We start from the raw sequence: 13,686 nt of genomic DNA on the forward strand, positions 1-13,686 counted from the left end.
TGCAGAGGACCCAGGTTTAGTCCCCACTATGCATGTGGCATTTCACAACCAGTTCAAGAGAACCTGACACTTTTTTCTGGCCTCCTCAAGCACCAGATACACCCGATGTACTTACACACACACAAAACGCTCATACATGCATAAATATAAATTTAAAACAATAAAAAAAACTACTTAACACTGGGGGAAAGCTCAGAGGTAGCAATATTGTCTACCATGTCCAAAACCTGGATTGATCCCTAATATCACCCAAGTATGAATTTAAAAACGATCAAGAAAGAACCTTATACTTAGTATAAAATAACTTACCAAAACCCCTGAGATCTGAACTAGAAGAATTCAAAAGGGCAAGACCAAAAATTACCTGAAACAAGAAGGAGTTATATTAACAGGAGTCAAATGGTTTTTAACTTTCATTTCTGCCTACATCTCTTTCCTCAAAACACTTACCTCTTGTACTTTACTTAACTTGAGAACTTTACTCAGCTGGGCAAATAAATGGGGTGCAGGCTTTAGACTCTGAAACATAAATTTTTTTAAGATTTAACTTTTTAACAAATGATGTAATTTAACCAAGTTTTAAAAGTATTCATCCAATCACAGCACAATACACACATGACATAATTCTGAGCTACTATAAACAACACACTATATTCTAGAGCTGTAGCCCAACAAACTTAAACCTTTGAGTCATCTGGTTTAGTAAGATTCCATTTGCTACCAAGCAACTACCTAACTCAGTATTATTGCACATTCAAACTGGTGTGGTGTTTCATGTCTACAACAGCCCAGCGCTAAGAGATTGAGACAGAAGAATGGCCAGAATTACACATACACATACACCCTGCCTCAAAAATGAAGGGAGAAAATATATTATCACAATCTTACTAGAGATAAAATTATACTAACCTTCTGGTAGTGCAATGGATTATCAATGGCATATGACAATGTCGAGATAAAATTTGGCTTTGTAATCAGCGAGGCACACTCCTGAATCAGAAACTGTGTCTTCAAAAAGATAAAAATAAAAACAAACTTCTATTAGCTTCTATTAGCATTAACCATTATCTCACATAAAGAAAGGAAAAAGAGAACCTACGAACATTAGATGCTGAATAGTTTTTACTATCAAAATTAGCTATCTATTCCTGGGTGGTGGTGCACACCTTTGATCCCAGCATTCGAGAACAGAGGCAGCACAGAGGAAGGCAGATCTCTGAGAATTCGAGGTCAGCCTGCTGTACAGAGTGAGTTTTTGGGTCACTCACAACTATTACACAAAAAAATCCAGCCTTGAAGAAAAAATAAAACAAAAGAAATCTTGTTTAAAAATCCGCTTAAGCCGGGGGATGGTGGCACACGCCTTTAATCCCAGCACTTGGGAGGCAGAGACAGGGGAATCTCTGTGAGTTCGAGGCCAGCCTGGTCTACAAGAGCTAGTTCCAGGACAGGAACCATAAAAGCTACGGAGAAACCCTGCCTATAAATAAATAAATAAATAAATAAATAAATAAATAAATAAATAAATAAATAAATAAATAGCCCTGCCTATAAATAAAAAAATAAATAAATCCGCTTAACTATATAAAATGTACCAGCAACGAGTGTTAAACCAAAATGTACACATTAGAGTCTGTTAGTAAGTCACAAACACTATCAAAATTAACTCTGACAAGACTGAAAATCAAGCCAAAGACATCTCATTCAGAACATGAGATATTCTATCTGCCTTGTCAAGTAGGCCCTCCCCCATTCCTGCTTCCTTCATCAGGCAAATCCAGCAGCCGCTCCATAATCCTAAAGTAGACTGTCTTCAGTATGTAGGCAGGCAGAAAAGAGAAGTATAGGAAAGAATCCCCAATACCTCTTAGCTACCTTTGTAAGATTATGTTCTGGATGTTATCCTGTACAGTTTCCATAAATTATGCCCTACACTGCAAATTTACAAAGTGATTGGGGATAATAGACATAAACTCTTAAATCCCCAAATACCTGATGGAAATCTTTGCCACTGCTTTTACCATCGCCACTGAAATCCACATGTGAAAATAGACAGCGTAATAAATGCCTGTCTGCCTCAGGACCGTGCCGATTCACAATCTGAAACACAAAAATATAAGTTTGAAGGAAGATTTGGAAAAAAAAAATAAGAACTAGTGATATAGTTCAATGCTAGCACTTGTCTAGCACACATGAACACTTTGGATCTCATAAATACAGTTTTAGGAAAATAAGTCCCTGGGTAAAATTCACCTTATAGCTATAGTTACAGGAATTACTGATGAGCATGGTGGCAAAGGCCTAATAAATCCTAACTCTTAGGATTCAAAGAATGGTAGGTCAGGATTACAAGGCCAGCCTCAAGCTACAGAGAAAGTTTAACCAGTTTGGGTGGTAGAAGACCCTGTTCTCAAAAACAAAAGCAAATTATTGGAGCCACTCAAGTAGAAGTACCTGTATGCAATGATTACTTTTAAATTTATTCGTTTTGAATTGGCTAAAAGAACACAAACCTACCAACAATTAACACACATAACTTGGCATGGTGGCCCACATTCACACCAAAATTATGTAAAGTTTATTTACTAAATGACATCAATTTGGGATTTTCTATTTAGCAGTTTTACAACTAACACTTCACAACTCAAATTTCCTTTAGCAACCAATTCTTGACAAACCTTACACTCACGGCCAGATCTAAATGAATCTGCAGACAGCTGGATTGCTACATCAAACTTCAGTGCTTTAAATGCTGACCTTCAACTTTGTATAGCCTAGCTAAAGGAACCTAGCAAACATTGTGGGTAAATAGTTACATTTGTTAAATGCTGGTATTAAGATTTCAAAAATCCCCCAGGAAGGTACTAGTGGCAGTTGATGGCTAAGAGATGAATAGTTAACTCTCCATTGGGGAATGACCACTCATGCCCTAGTGCAGTGGTTCTCAACTTTCCTAATGCTGTGGCCCTTTATTTCAGTTCATGTTGTGGTCAACCCCAACCATAAAATTATTTTCACTGCTACTTCATAACTGGAATTTTGCTACTGTTAAGAATCATATAAATTTTTTGGAAATGAGGGCTACCAAAAGGGTCACAACACAAAAGCTGAGGACTATTGCCACACTAACTGGACTCTGAAAGTTATTAATAACAACTACTACAAACAAATCAAATGTTTATGATTCTGGGAGGAAGATGGGGTAGGGAGACTAAGGGCAGTTAGACAGAGGTAGTGGTGGGTGGAAATGATGAATATACATTATATAAATGAAATTAAAAGAATAAAAAAATACTATTTAAGTGCTGGAGAAACAGCTTAGCAGGTAAGAGCACATACTGCTCTTTTAGAGGACCAAGTTCTCTTACCAACACCCACACCGAGTAAGCTCACACTGTATGTAACTCCAGCTTGAGGGATCTGACATTTTCATCTGGCCCCCATAGGTCCACACATACGCACAAGTAAATATAAATCTTTAATATATGGTGTATATATTAAAGACATTAAAAATAAGTCAAACATAGTCGCATATGTTTATAATTCCAGTAACTAGGAAGGCAGATGCAGAAAAGGTGAAAATTTAAGACCATTCGCAGGTACATAGCAAGCTCAAGGCCAATGAGGACTACGTAAGACTCTGCCTAAAACAATAAAAGAGCACACCAATTTATAAACCAATATCAAAGGGTCAGACATGAAAATACATGCAAGTAGATACAGATTGAGCAGCTGTATTTCAGAAATGTTATGTATACACATATATGGACATATATGTATGTTTCAATTAATGCGAGAAAGAGACATGAATTTGAAAGAGCAAGGAAGGGTATTTTTGGGAGGGTTTGGAGGGGGAAATGATATAATTATATTATCTTAAAAAATAATAAAATTAATTTCAAAAAAAGGCTTTTCAGCCAGTCAGTGGTGGCGCATGCCTTTAATCCTGGGATAGGCAGATCTCTGTGAGTTCAAGGCCAGCCTGGTCTACAAGAGCTAGTTCCAGGATGGGCTCCAAAGCTACAGAAAAACCCTGTCTCCAAAAAAAAAAAAAAAAAAAAAAAATACTCAAAAAAGCATTACAAATATGGTGTACATGCTTGTAATGCCAGCACCGGGAAGCTGAAGTAGGAGGACTTCAAGTTCTGGGCATCATGGGCTACAAAATAAAACTCTGATTCAAAATAAGTGATCAATAAAATACATAACTACCTACTTTGGGTTAGGAATTTTATTTATCCATTGATTTCTGAACTAAACATTATAGTGAACTGCCTTAGATTATCTTCAAAAACTGACAAAATGCATTTGCTGGAAAAGGCAGGTACCAGGAGGTACTAAAACCATGTATCTATGCCACCATGCCTAACTCTTTACATGGATGCTGCGAGTCCTAACTCAGGTCTTTGTATGTTGTGCAATGAGCACATAACCCACCAGCATCTGCTCTAAGCATTTCATATTGCCACAGAATGAGTAACAATAACTACAAAACTACAAGAAAATAAATATCTGGTAAGAACTGGATCGCAAACAAAAAGTACTTAGGAAGCAGAGGTGAGCAAATATCCATTGAGTTCCACATCAGCCAGGGTTAACATAGTGAGACCCTGCCTCAAAACCCACATGCACAAGCAGGGTCAAGGCAGCTGAGAATATGGCTCAGTGGCAGCACACTTGTCTGGCAAGCACAAATTCCTAGATTCTATCCCTACTAGCCCAAAATCTTCATCACCAATTTTCTAAATAAAGCAAACAGGAGAAATGTCAATGTTAAATGACTATGATAATTAAATATCAGTGCAATTTTAGCTTGGCAAGATGGCTCCACAGGAACGATGCTTACTACCAAGCTTGAAAACCCAAGAGCAACCTCTAGATCCACCTAATGCAAAGAGAAAAATCAACTCCTACATGCTGTCCTCTGACCACCATAATCACTCTGTGGCACATACAACCAGCCTCCACAAAAACAAAGTAAAAATGTCATAAATAAATGTAATTTAAATGTTTTTGAGACAAGTGTCTCATTATGTAATTCTGGCCATCCTGGATCTCTACACCAGGATGGCCTTGAACTCAAAAAGATCTGCCTGCCTCTGCAGATAAACCACTACACCTGGCTGAATAAATGTAATTTAAATTTCTTATTTTTGCACTTCTGAAACACAGAAGACAAGTATAGTAGCATTTCGATATTCCCAGCTATTTAGGATGCTAAAAAGGATCCCTTGAACCCTCAAAAAAAAAAAAAAAAAAGCTATGACCTGGGTTTAATCCCTACCAAGACTTAATCCCTACCGAGATGGAAAGGGGAAAGACAGAGAAGGGAGAAAAGGAGGAAAAAGGAAGTAAGACAAATTTTTTCCACGACAGTATCTGTATTTCAGTACTTGGGAGGCCAAAGCAGAAAAGTATGAGTTCCAGGTCAACCAAGATTATTTGAGACCTTGTCAAAAATAGAAGACCTAAATAAATAAATAAATAAAAATAGAAGACAAAATTTATTATAAAATTTAAAAATAAGCTGGCTGTGGTGGTACACATCTTAAATCCCAGCACTCAGGAAGCAGAGGCAGGTGAATCCAAGGCCAGCCTGATCTAGAGTAAGTTGCAGGACAGACAGGGCTACTGAGAGAAACCCAGTATCAAAATAACAACAATAGACACAATATTAGTACCGAGGTTAAGTTTACATTACCACAAATAGATGAAATTATGTATGAAATCTGCTCTAAATAGGGCAAACAGGCTGTATGAAAATAGATTATGTCTTGAAATAAAGTTAGAGGATAAGTGTAGGTTTATTGTATTATACTTTATCCTTCAAATCGGTTGACGTTGAAGAGTGCTGTGAGTTCAAAATCATTTTGTCACAAAATATCTCACACCTAAATAAATGGACAGACAGGCGGATGGATGAATGAATTTTAAAAATGATCATAAATCAGCATTTTTAAAAGAGAACCCAAGCAGGCTGTCCTCAAACACACAGAGATCCACCTGCCTCTGTCTCCTGAGTTCTGGAGACACCAGGTTTAATTGGGGCTGAGCCACAGTTCCTCAGCAAAAATGTAGATTCCCAGTCTCATCCCATCCTAACCTGCAGAGTTGACACATTAGTTCTATCCTACTTTCCAAATTCTCATACCTGCTTCCAGGGAATACAACCTCACCCTGTATCACAGGCCCAGTTTAAGAAGGTGAGAATAAGAGATCCATACACAGTTTGTAGAGTAGGCACATGCATAACCACTGTGAGGCTACAGTGAGACTGTCTCAAGAAACAAAACAGCAGGGTGGTGGTGGTGGCGCACGCCTTTAATCCCAGCACTCAGGAGGCAGAGACAGGCGAATCTTTTTGAGTTCGAGGCAAGCCTGGTCTACAAGAGCTAGTTCCAGGACAGGCTCCAAAGCTATAGAGAAACCCTGTCTTGAAAAAACAAACTAAACCAAACAAAAACCAAGCAGGGCTTGGAGAGATGACTCAGCAACTGAAAGCACTGGATATTCTAGCAGAGGATCCAGGTTCAATTCCAGCACCCACAGCAGCTAACATCCATCTATAACTCAAGTTCCAAGATCTTCTATGACCATTTTTAGCCTCCAAATGCCCCAGGAATGCACATAGTATGGAAATACAAGAGACAAAAATTCTCACATACATAAAATTTTTTAAAAATTAAAAGTGTGGGGCTGGAGAGATGGCTCAGAGGTTAAGAGCATTGCCTGCTCTTCCAAAGGTCCTGAGTTCAATTCCCAGCAACCACATGGTGGCTCACAACCATCTGTAATGTATACATAATAAATAAATAAATATTTTAAAAAATGAAAAAAAATTAAAAAAGTGTGGGGCTGGAGAAATGGCTCAGCGGTTAAGGGCATTGCCTGCTCTTCCAAAGGTCCTGAGTTCAATTCCCAGCAACCACATGGTGACTCACAACCGTCTGTAATGAGGCCTGGTGCCCTCTTCTGGCCTTCAGGCAGAAAGAATACTGTATACATAATAAATAAATAAATTTAATTAAAAGTGTGCCAGATGTGGCGGTGCACACCTTCAATCCCAGCACACAGGAGGCAGAAACAGACAAATCTGTGTGAGCTAGAAGCCAGTCCGGTTTACAAAGCGAATTCCAGGACAGCCAGGGCTGTTGTACAGAAAAACCCTGTCTCAAAACAAAGAAAACTTTTTTAAAGAGGCAAGATGGTTCAGTGCACACCTTTATTCTCAGTACGTAGGTACACATGAATTCAAGGCCAGCCTGCAGAGTGGGTTCCAGGACAGCCAGGACTATACAGAGAAACCCTACCTTGAAAAACAAACAAAAAAAAGATGGCTCAGTGGGTAAGGATGGTCCCTTAACACCAGCTGGGGGGGGGATGCTCTTTTCTGGCCTCCCAAGGCACTAGGTCAGCACAGCGCATACATATATGCTATAGGCAAAACAATCATAAATAAAATTTTGCTTGATGTGGTGGCACACACCTTAAATGCCAGCAGAGACACAGAGGCGGCAGTTCAAGGCCAGCCTGATCTGTGAAGGAGTTCAGGCCAGCCAGAGTTACATGGTGAAACCCTGTCCCAAAAAAGGAGAGAAAAAGGAGAAAAGAGAAAGGGTATCATATTTAAAAAGGCTAACATTCCTATATATGCAGATATACTGTCTTTTAAAAGATAGTTAAGAAAGAAAACGACTTAATACCCACTGCCCACGGGTAGAAACAAATAGGCAAGCTAACCAATCAGTTCGTGTATTACACATTTTTAAAGAATTAAGCAAACCTATAATTGTTGCACACATACCCCAAAATAAAAGACCAAAACTAAATACTGATGCGTAAATCCTTTCTTAGATTTGGCTAAGAAAATCAGGTACATATTTCACTTATGTTAGTTACCAATGAATCAACTACAATTTCTATTATAGAAAGGAGAATTAAATGTGGTTTAGTTTGGTTTGGTTTGAGACACACTCCACTTTACTGACTGAGGGAGGGCCTGTGATTGAACACAGAGTTCATCACTTATGGCTAATCTGGCTAGCTTCATTGCCCCGGGATTCTGTCCCTCCTTCCAGTGTGCTGAGATTATAAATAGGCTGCCAAACTTTCTCAACTTTTATGTGGGCTTAGGGAATCCTACTGCCCATCCTCACATTCAATACACAGTAAGCACTTTTTTCTGCTAAGCCATTCATCTTAATGCTGAAGTGGAAAAAAAGGTAGAATTAGACCAAATCAAGTCAGATCATGTTTCTTTTATGCTAGTGTTGTTTGTTTTTGAGACAGGGTCTCTTTATGTATCTATAGCAGGTCAAGAACTTGGTAGGTAGAACAGATTGGCCTCAAGCACAGAGATCTATCCACCCCACCTGCTTCTCAAGTGCTGGGCTAACAGCTTGTCACTACCCCTGACTTCATGTTCATTTACAAGTAGAAAAACAAAGAATAAAGAAAATACTCATAGACTGGTATAAGGTCTGTTACGTACTATAGTAAAGCAAAGTAACAAAGGAGCAAATTAACCTCTCACACAACATCGTCACATAAATTGCCAATAAATTGTTTTTGCTTCAATGGTATTTACATACTGAATAGAATACTTACATGCTGTATTTCCTGCTGGCTGGCTCGGTAGTTTTTCTTGGTTAAATTGTCCACCAGGTAGCTGATTTGAGACAAGGCCAGCGAGAGCGAGTCAAGATTCATTGCTGGTTGGGGCGGAAGCAGGCGGCCGAGCCCGGCGCAAAATCACCATTATTCCCCTTTAGTCACCTCAGAGGCAGGTTAATGCTTTCTTTGTAATTAGGCTATCTCTGTTATCTGTAAATGTCTTCAGTTCTTCTTTACTCTGTTCTGAAACATGGCACCTGTTTAAAAATAAAATTCCAGAATTCAGTTGGTGGGGAAGGCTAAGTAATTTTCAATTTTCATCTCACTCATTTAAATTGCTATTAAAGAACCTTTAAAAAATAATTATGTCTATCACTGTAGATTTTTTAAAAATGCCAAGCTTTTAAATTAAAAAACTCTTCCAAGAGTTTAAATTTAATAACACAACCTGAAACTTTTGAGATATCCATTTTATCAATTTCAATTAATGTCAGAACCAACAGGAGCACACTTGGTTAAAATTTGGATTTGATACTAGGCCTCACTGAGCCTTTTGGCTGAGATCAGGTGTAAATTAGGGTCCAAATAAACTCACCGCCACTTACTTTCAGCTTCCCTCTCCACAGTATCCCTGGTTCCTAAGGCTCCATTTATTCACTCTATTTCCACACTACTGCTTCAGAATCAGACAGTTTGGTGTTAAAGTTGTATTCAGAGTGTATATTGTAGGTATTTAAATGGTTAACTGAAAGTCAAGTAAGAACTCCAGAAGCCAAAGCTGAAAGTGATCATAAGACTAATTTAGACTGGAGAGATGGATGATTCAGTGGTTAAGAGCACTGACTGCTCTTTCAGAGGTCCCGAGTTCAATTCCCAGCAACCACATGGCGGCTCACAACAACCTGTAATGAGATCTGGTGCCATCTTTTGGTCTGCAAGGGCACACATGCAGACAGAACACTGTTTATATAATAAATAAATCTTTAAAAAAAATAATTTAGACCCTCAGGAGGCAGAAGGATCTCTGTGATTCAAGGCCAGCCTGGTCTAAATACTGAGTTCCAGGACAGGCTACGCTACATAGTGAATCTCTGTCTCCAAAAAAAATAAATAAAAATAATGGTTTAGAAAAGAAAACCCCAGACGGTCTCGAAAAACCAAAAAAAAAAAAAGAAAAAGAAAAAGAAAACCCCAAACTGTAGTAAAGTTAAAATGGCAGGCTGTTCATTAGTTTATTCCAACCATTCTAGTCAGCTAACAGAAACAAATACCAAAGTACACTCTTTTCTCCATTAGAAATTTAAAACTTTTATCATTTAAAGCGTAAATTAAGGTAATTTTGCTTTTTACAAGATTGATTTACACGCATGCCTGTGGAGGCCAGAAAAGCCACTGGAACCCTTAAACTGGAATTATGGGCTGTTCAAAGTAGCCTCATTTGTTTTGTTTTGTGTTTTTTTTTTTTTTTTTGTTTTCGAGACAGGGTTTCTCTGTGGTTTTGGAGCCTGTCCTGGAACTAGCTCTTGTAGACCAGACTGGTCTCGAACTCACAGAGATCCGCCTGCCTCTGCCTCCCGAGTGCTGGGATTAAAGGCGTGCGCCACCACTGCCCGGGAAAGTAGCCTCATTTGTAATTGGAGACAAAACCCAACTCTTCTATAAGAGCAACAAGTGCTTTTAACCATGGAGCCATCTTTCCAGACCCAACTTCATGAAGATTAAACCTTTATCTTTAAATTTCTTCATGGTAATCAAGTGTTTATCACACCAATAATCTCGAGCCTTGATGAAGACTATATTCCTACTAAGTGTGGTACATATGCCTATAAATCCTAAAGCAGGAAAATCAGTTCAAGATTATCCTTGGCTATGAGCTCAAGGCCAATGTGGCTGGCCTACATTTGAGATCTTGTCTCAAAAAAACGCAAGACTATTTTCATTCCCCCCAAATTTTAAAAAAATATAAATAGATTTTATCAGTAGAAATAATTTTCTTTTTTTTTGGGGGGGGGGGGGGGGCTTTAAGACAGGGTTTCTTTGTAGCTTTGATGCCTGTCCTGGAACTCTCCCTGTAGACCAGGCTGACTCTGAACTCACAGAGATCCACCTGTCTCTGCTTCACAAGTGATGGGATTATAAAGGCGTGCGCCACCACCGACCAGCAGCAGAAATAATTTTTAAGAATAAAAAATACTCAGCTTAGTGTCTATAACTACAACTTCAGGATTCTGTTGCTGGCCCTCTTCGAGCTTCTGCAGGGGCTGACATGTGTTAAGAGTTAGTGCGCTCTCGCTCTCTCTCTCTTCACACACACATACAAATCTTTTTAAAAAATTAGGAGCAGATACGAAGTACGAATATCTCTGTGAACTCTATCCCTGGTCTACAGACCATGCAGACACCATGTGGGTATTGAAATTGAACCCAGGTCTTGTGGAAGAGCAGCCAGTGTTCTTAAGCACTGAACCATCTCTCCAGACTTTTCAAATCAGTTTTTAAATTATTTCTGCAAAATATCATCAGCCAAAATAATATTCAAAGCATATTTTACATGCATAGTATTATTTGACAGAAAATTACAAATATATGGGTTGTGTGTTTAGGTATTTATCACTGATAGAACATTTGTCAGCATGTATGTGCCCTGGAGTCTATCCCTAGCTCCATAAAACACAACCAACCACTTATCCCTCATCTCCCACGACCTAGCGTGAACCAAGAAATGTGATCTAGGTCACCTAAAACAAAACTAGACACTCCCCTCCCTCCAAGATGATGGTTTACTTTTTTATTCTGATGATCCCACATAATTTTCCTTTGAGCTCCTTATTAGCTTTTGGTCTAACATAGGAGACCTCAGCCTTTTCTTCTCTATATTCTTTTCTTAGTAATCTACTTCAGTCTATGATTTTAAAAACCGTCTACAGCATTAACTCTCCAAATCTACCTCCAGCTCAAGCCTCTCTTATGGTGTCGATTTTTATTGCATTTCCTGATAGCCAACACACAGTATGTTTAAAAAAAAAAAAGCAAAAACAAAACTGGTCTTCCCACTCACTTTTATTTACATGCTTGTGAAGTCTTCCCAATCTCTATTATTATCTTTTATTCATACCAATATTTAAACTCCCTCTCACTCCCTACACCATGTGCTCCTCCTACCATACTTAAATCTGATAACCTAAAGACCATTTTGTCTCTCACCAGAATTTACTATGACAGATTTCTAACTCATCTCTCAGATCCTATCTACTCTTCTTCTCTGTAGTGTATTATCAATATAAACAGAAAAGTTTTGTGTGTGTGTGTGTGGAAGTCAGGGGTGAAGTCAAGATGTCTTGCTTTATCTTCTGGGGTGGGGGATGCTTGGGAGCCTCTCACAGAACCTGAAATTTGAGTTCTGTGAAATTTGCTGGCCAGCAAGCCTCTCAGGTCTGTCTGTTTCCACTCCTCAACTATGGTGTATAGATCAATCCACACTCAGGTCACCATGCTTATACAGGAGCACCCTGCCCACTAAGTCATCTTCTAAGCCCTAAAAACTTGAAAAAATAACATGAAAAACTTTAAATGTTACCCTGTGCCAAGTGTGGTGGCACATACCTCAAACCCAAACATCAGAGGCTTTTTTTTTTTGCCTTGTAATTTTTTAAATTTATCTTTATTTTATATGCTTGAATGTTTTGCCTACTTGTATGCCTAGGTACCACATGTGAGCAATGCCCCTGGAGGCTAAAAGAAAGTGTCAGATCCCCTGGAACTGGAGTTACAGGATGCAATTGAATTGCCATGAGTGCTGGGAATTGAAGCCAGGCACTTAGGAATCTTAATCACTGAGCCATCTTTCTGTCATCTACTGTAAAAAAAAAAAAATTAATCTAAGTGAATAGAGCTCCCTACTTTCATTCCACTATAATTTTTCCCTTTTCAGCTGATTTTTCTTTTTTTTTTTCATTAAACTATATATATTTTTCTCCGCTCCCTTCCCTTCCTCCCTCCTCCCATGATCCCCACACTCTCAATTTACACAGGAGGTCTTGTCTTTTTCTACTTCCCATGTAGATTAGATTCATGTGTGTCTCTCTAGGGTCCTCTTTGTTGTCTAGATTCTCTGGGATTGTGAATTGTAGGCTGGTTTTTCTTTGCTTTATGTCTAAAAGCCACTTATGAGTGAGTACATATTTGTCTTTCTGGGTCTGGGTTACCTCTCTCAATATGATGTTTTCTAGATCCATCCATTTGCCTTCAGCTGATTTTTCTTGAAAAAAATATTTTGATCATATTCTTTATCTTCCCATCTCCTCCAAACTCCTCCCCCATAGCCAGGGGGTGGTGGCGCACGCCTTTAATCCCAGCACTCAGAAGGCAGAGGATCTCTGTGAGACCAGCCTGGTCTACAAGAGCTAGTTCCAGGACAGGTTCCAAAACCAGAGAAACCCTGTCTCGAAAAACCAAAAAAAAAAAAAAAAAAAAGGCCTATACAAACTCCTCCCCACTTCCTACTCAGTACTCAACCTCTCAAAAAAAAAAAAAAAAGAAAACTAACAAAAAATTAGTAATACAAAACAAGAGATACATAAGAAAACATGGAGTGGATTTTGTGTTGGCCAACAGTATATGCCCAAGAATGTGGTTGATATAGTGACATTCCACTGTAGAAAACCTATTTCCCCTTTCCAAGAAGTTATCAACTGCAAACAGCTTCTTGTTTAGGGGTGGGACTGTGTGTGCACTTCCCATTCTCCCTGATGAGATTTTGTTTGGTTTGAACCTGTACGTAAGCCTTGTCCCTTGTGTATATTATTTTTGAGACAGAAAATCCCAATGTAGTAGCCCTATCTGTCCTTGAATTCTCTCAGGCGCCTACCACTGAGCCTCAAGTGCTAGGACCTCAGATGAATACCACTACTTTGCCTAAATTATCTCAAGATTACTAAATTTCTAGCCCAGTACATGCCTATGACCCATCTCTCAGGGAGTTGAGGCTGGATTAAAATTTCAAAGTTAGGGCTGGAGAGATGGCTCAGTGGTTAAGAGCATTGCCTGCTCTTCCAAAGGTCCTGAGTTCAATTC

At 38.8% G+C, this 13,686-nt stretch overlaps 1 protein-coding gene across 10 annotated transcripts in view; it reads right to left on the reverse strand.

Annotated features, from left to right (window-relative positions):
- Cnot1 (CCR4-NOT transcription complex subunit 1) overlaps positions 1-13,686 on the reverse strand; it is a 78,475-nt gene that overhangs the window by 54,040 nt on the left and 10,749 nt on the right. For 9 of the 10 annotated variants that reach the window (XM_075977027.1, XM_075977019.1, XM_075977022.1 and 6 more), the window contains 5 exons: positions 8,608-8,870; positions 1,993-2,100; positions 910-1,008; positions 451-519; positions 310-364 (listed from right to left, as the gene is read on the reverse strand). In XM_075977027.1, coding sequence (XP_075833142.1) covers positions 310-364; positions 451-519; positions 910-1,008; positions 1,993-2,100; positions 8,608-8,709 — 433 coding nt within the window. In that variant the 5' untranslated portion in view covers positions 8,710-8,870. Of the gene's footprint in view, positions 1-309; positions 365-450; positions 520-909; positions 1,009-1,992; positions 2,101-8,607; positions 8,871-13,686 lie in introns of those variants that run through there. The other variant, XM_075977024.1, reaches the window with a different exon arrangement.

Source organism: Microtus pennsylvanicus, chromosome 6 (genome assembly GCF_037038515.1).
Source record: "Microtus pennsylvanicus isolate mMicPen1 chromosome 6, mMicPen1.hap1, whole genome shotgun sequence".
Classification (NCBI taxonomy): domain Eukaryota; kingdom Metazoa; phylum Chordata; class Mammalia; order Rodentia; family Cricetidae; genus Microtus; species Microtus pennsylvanicus.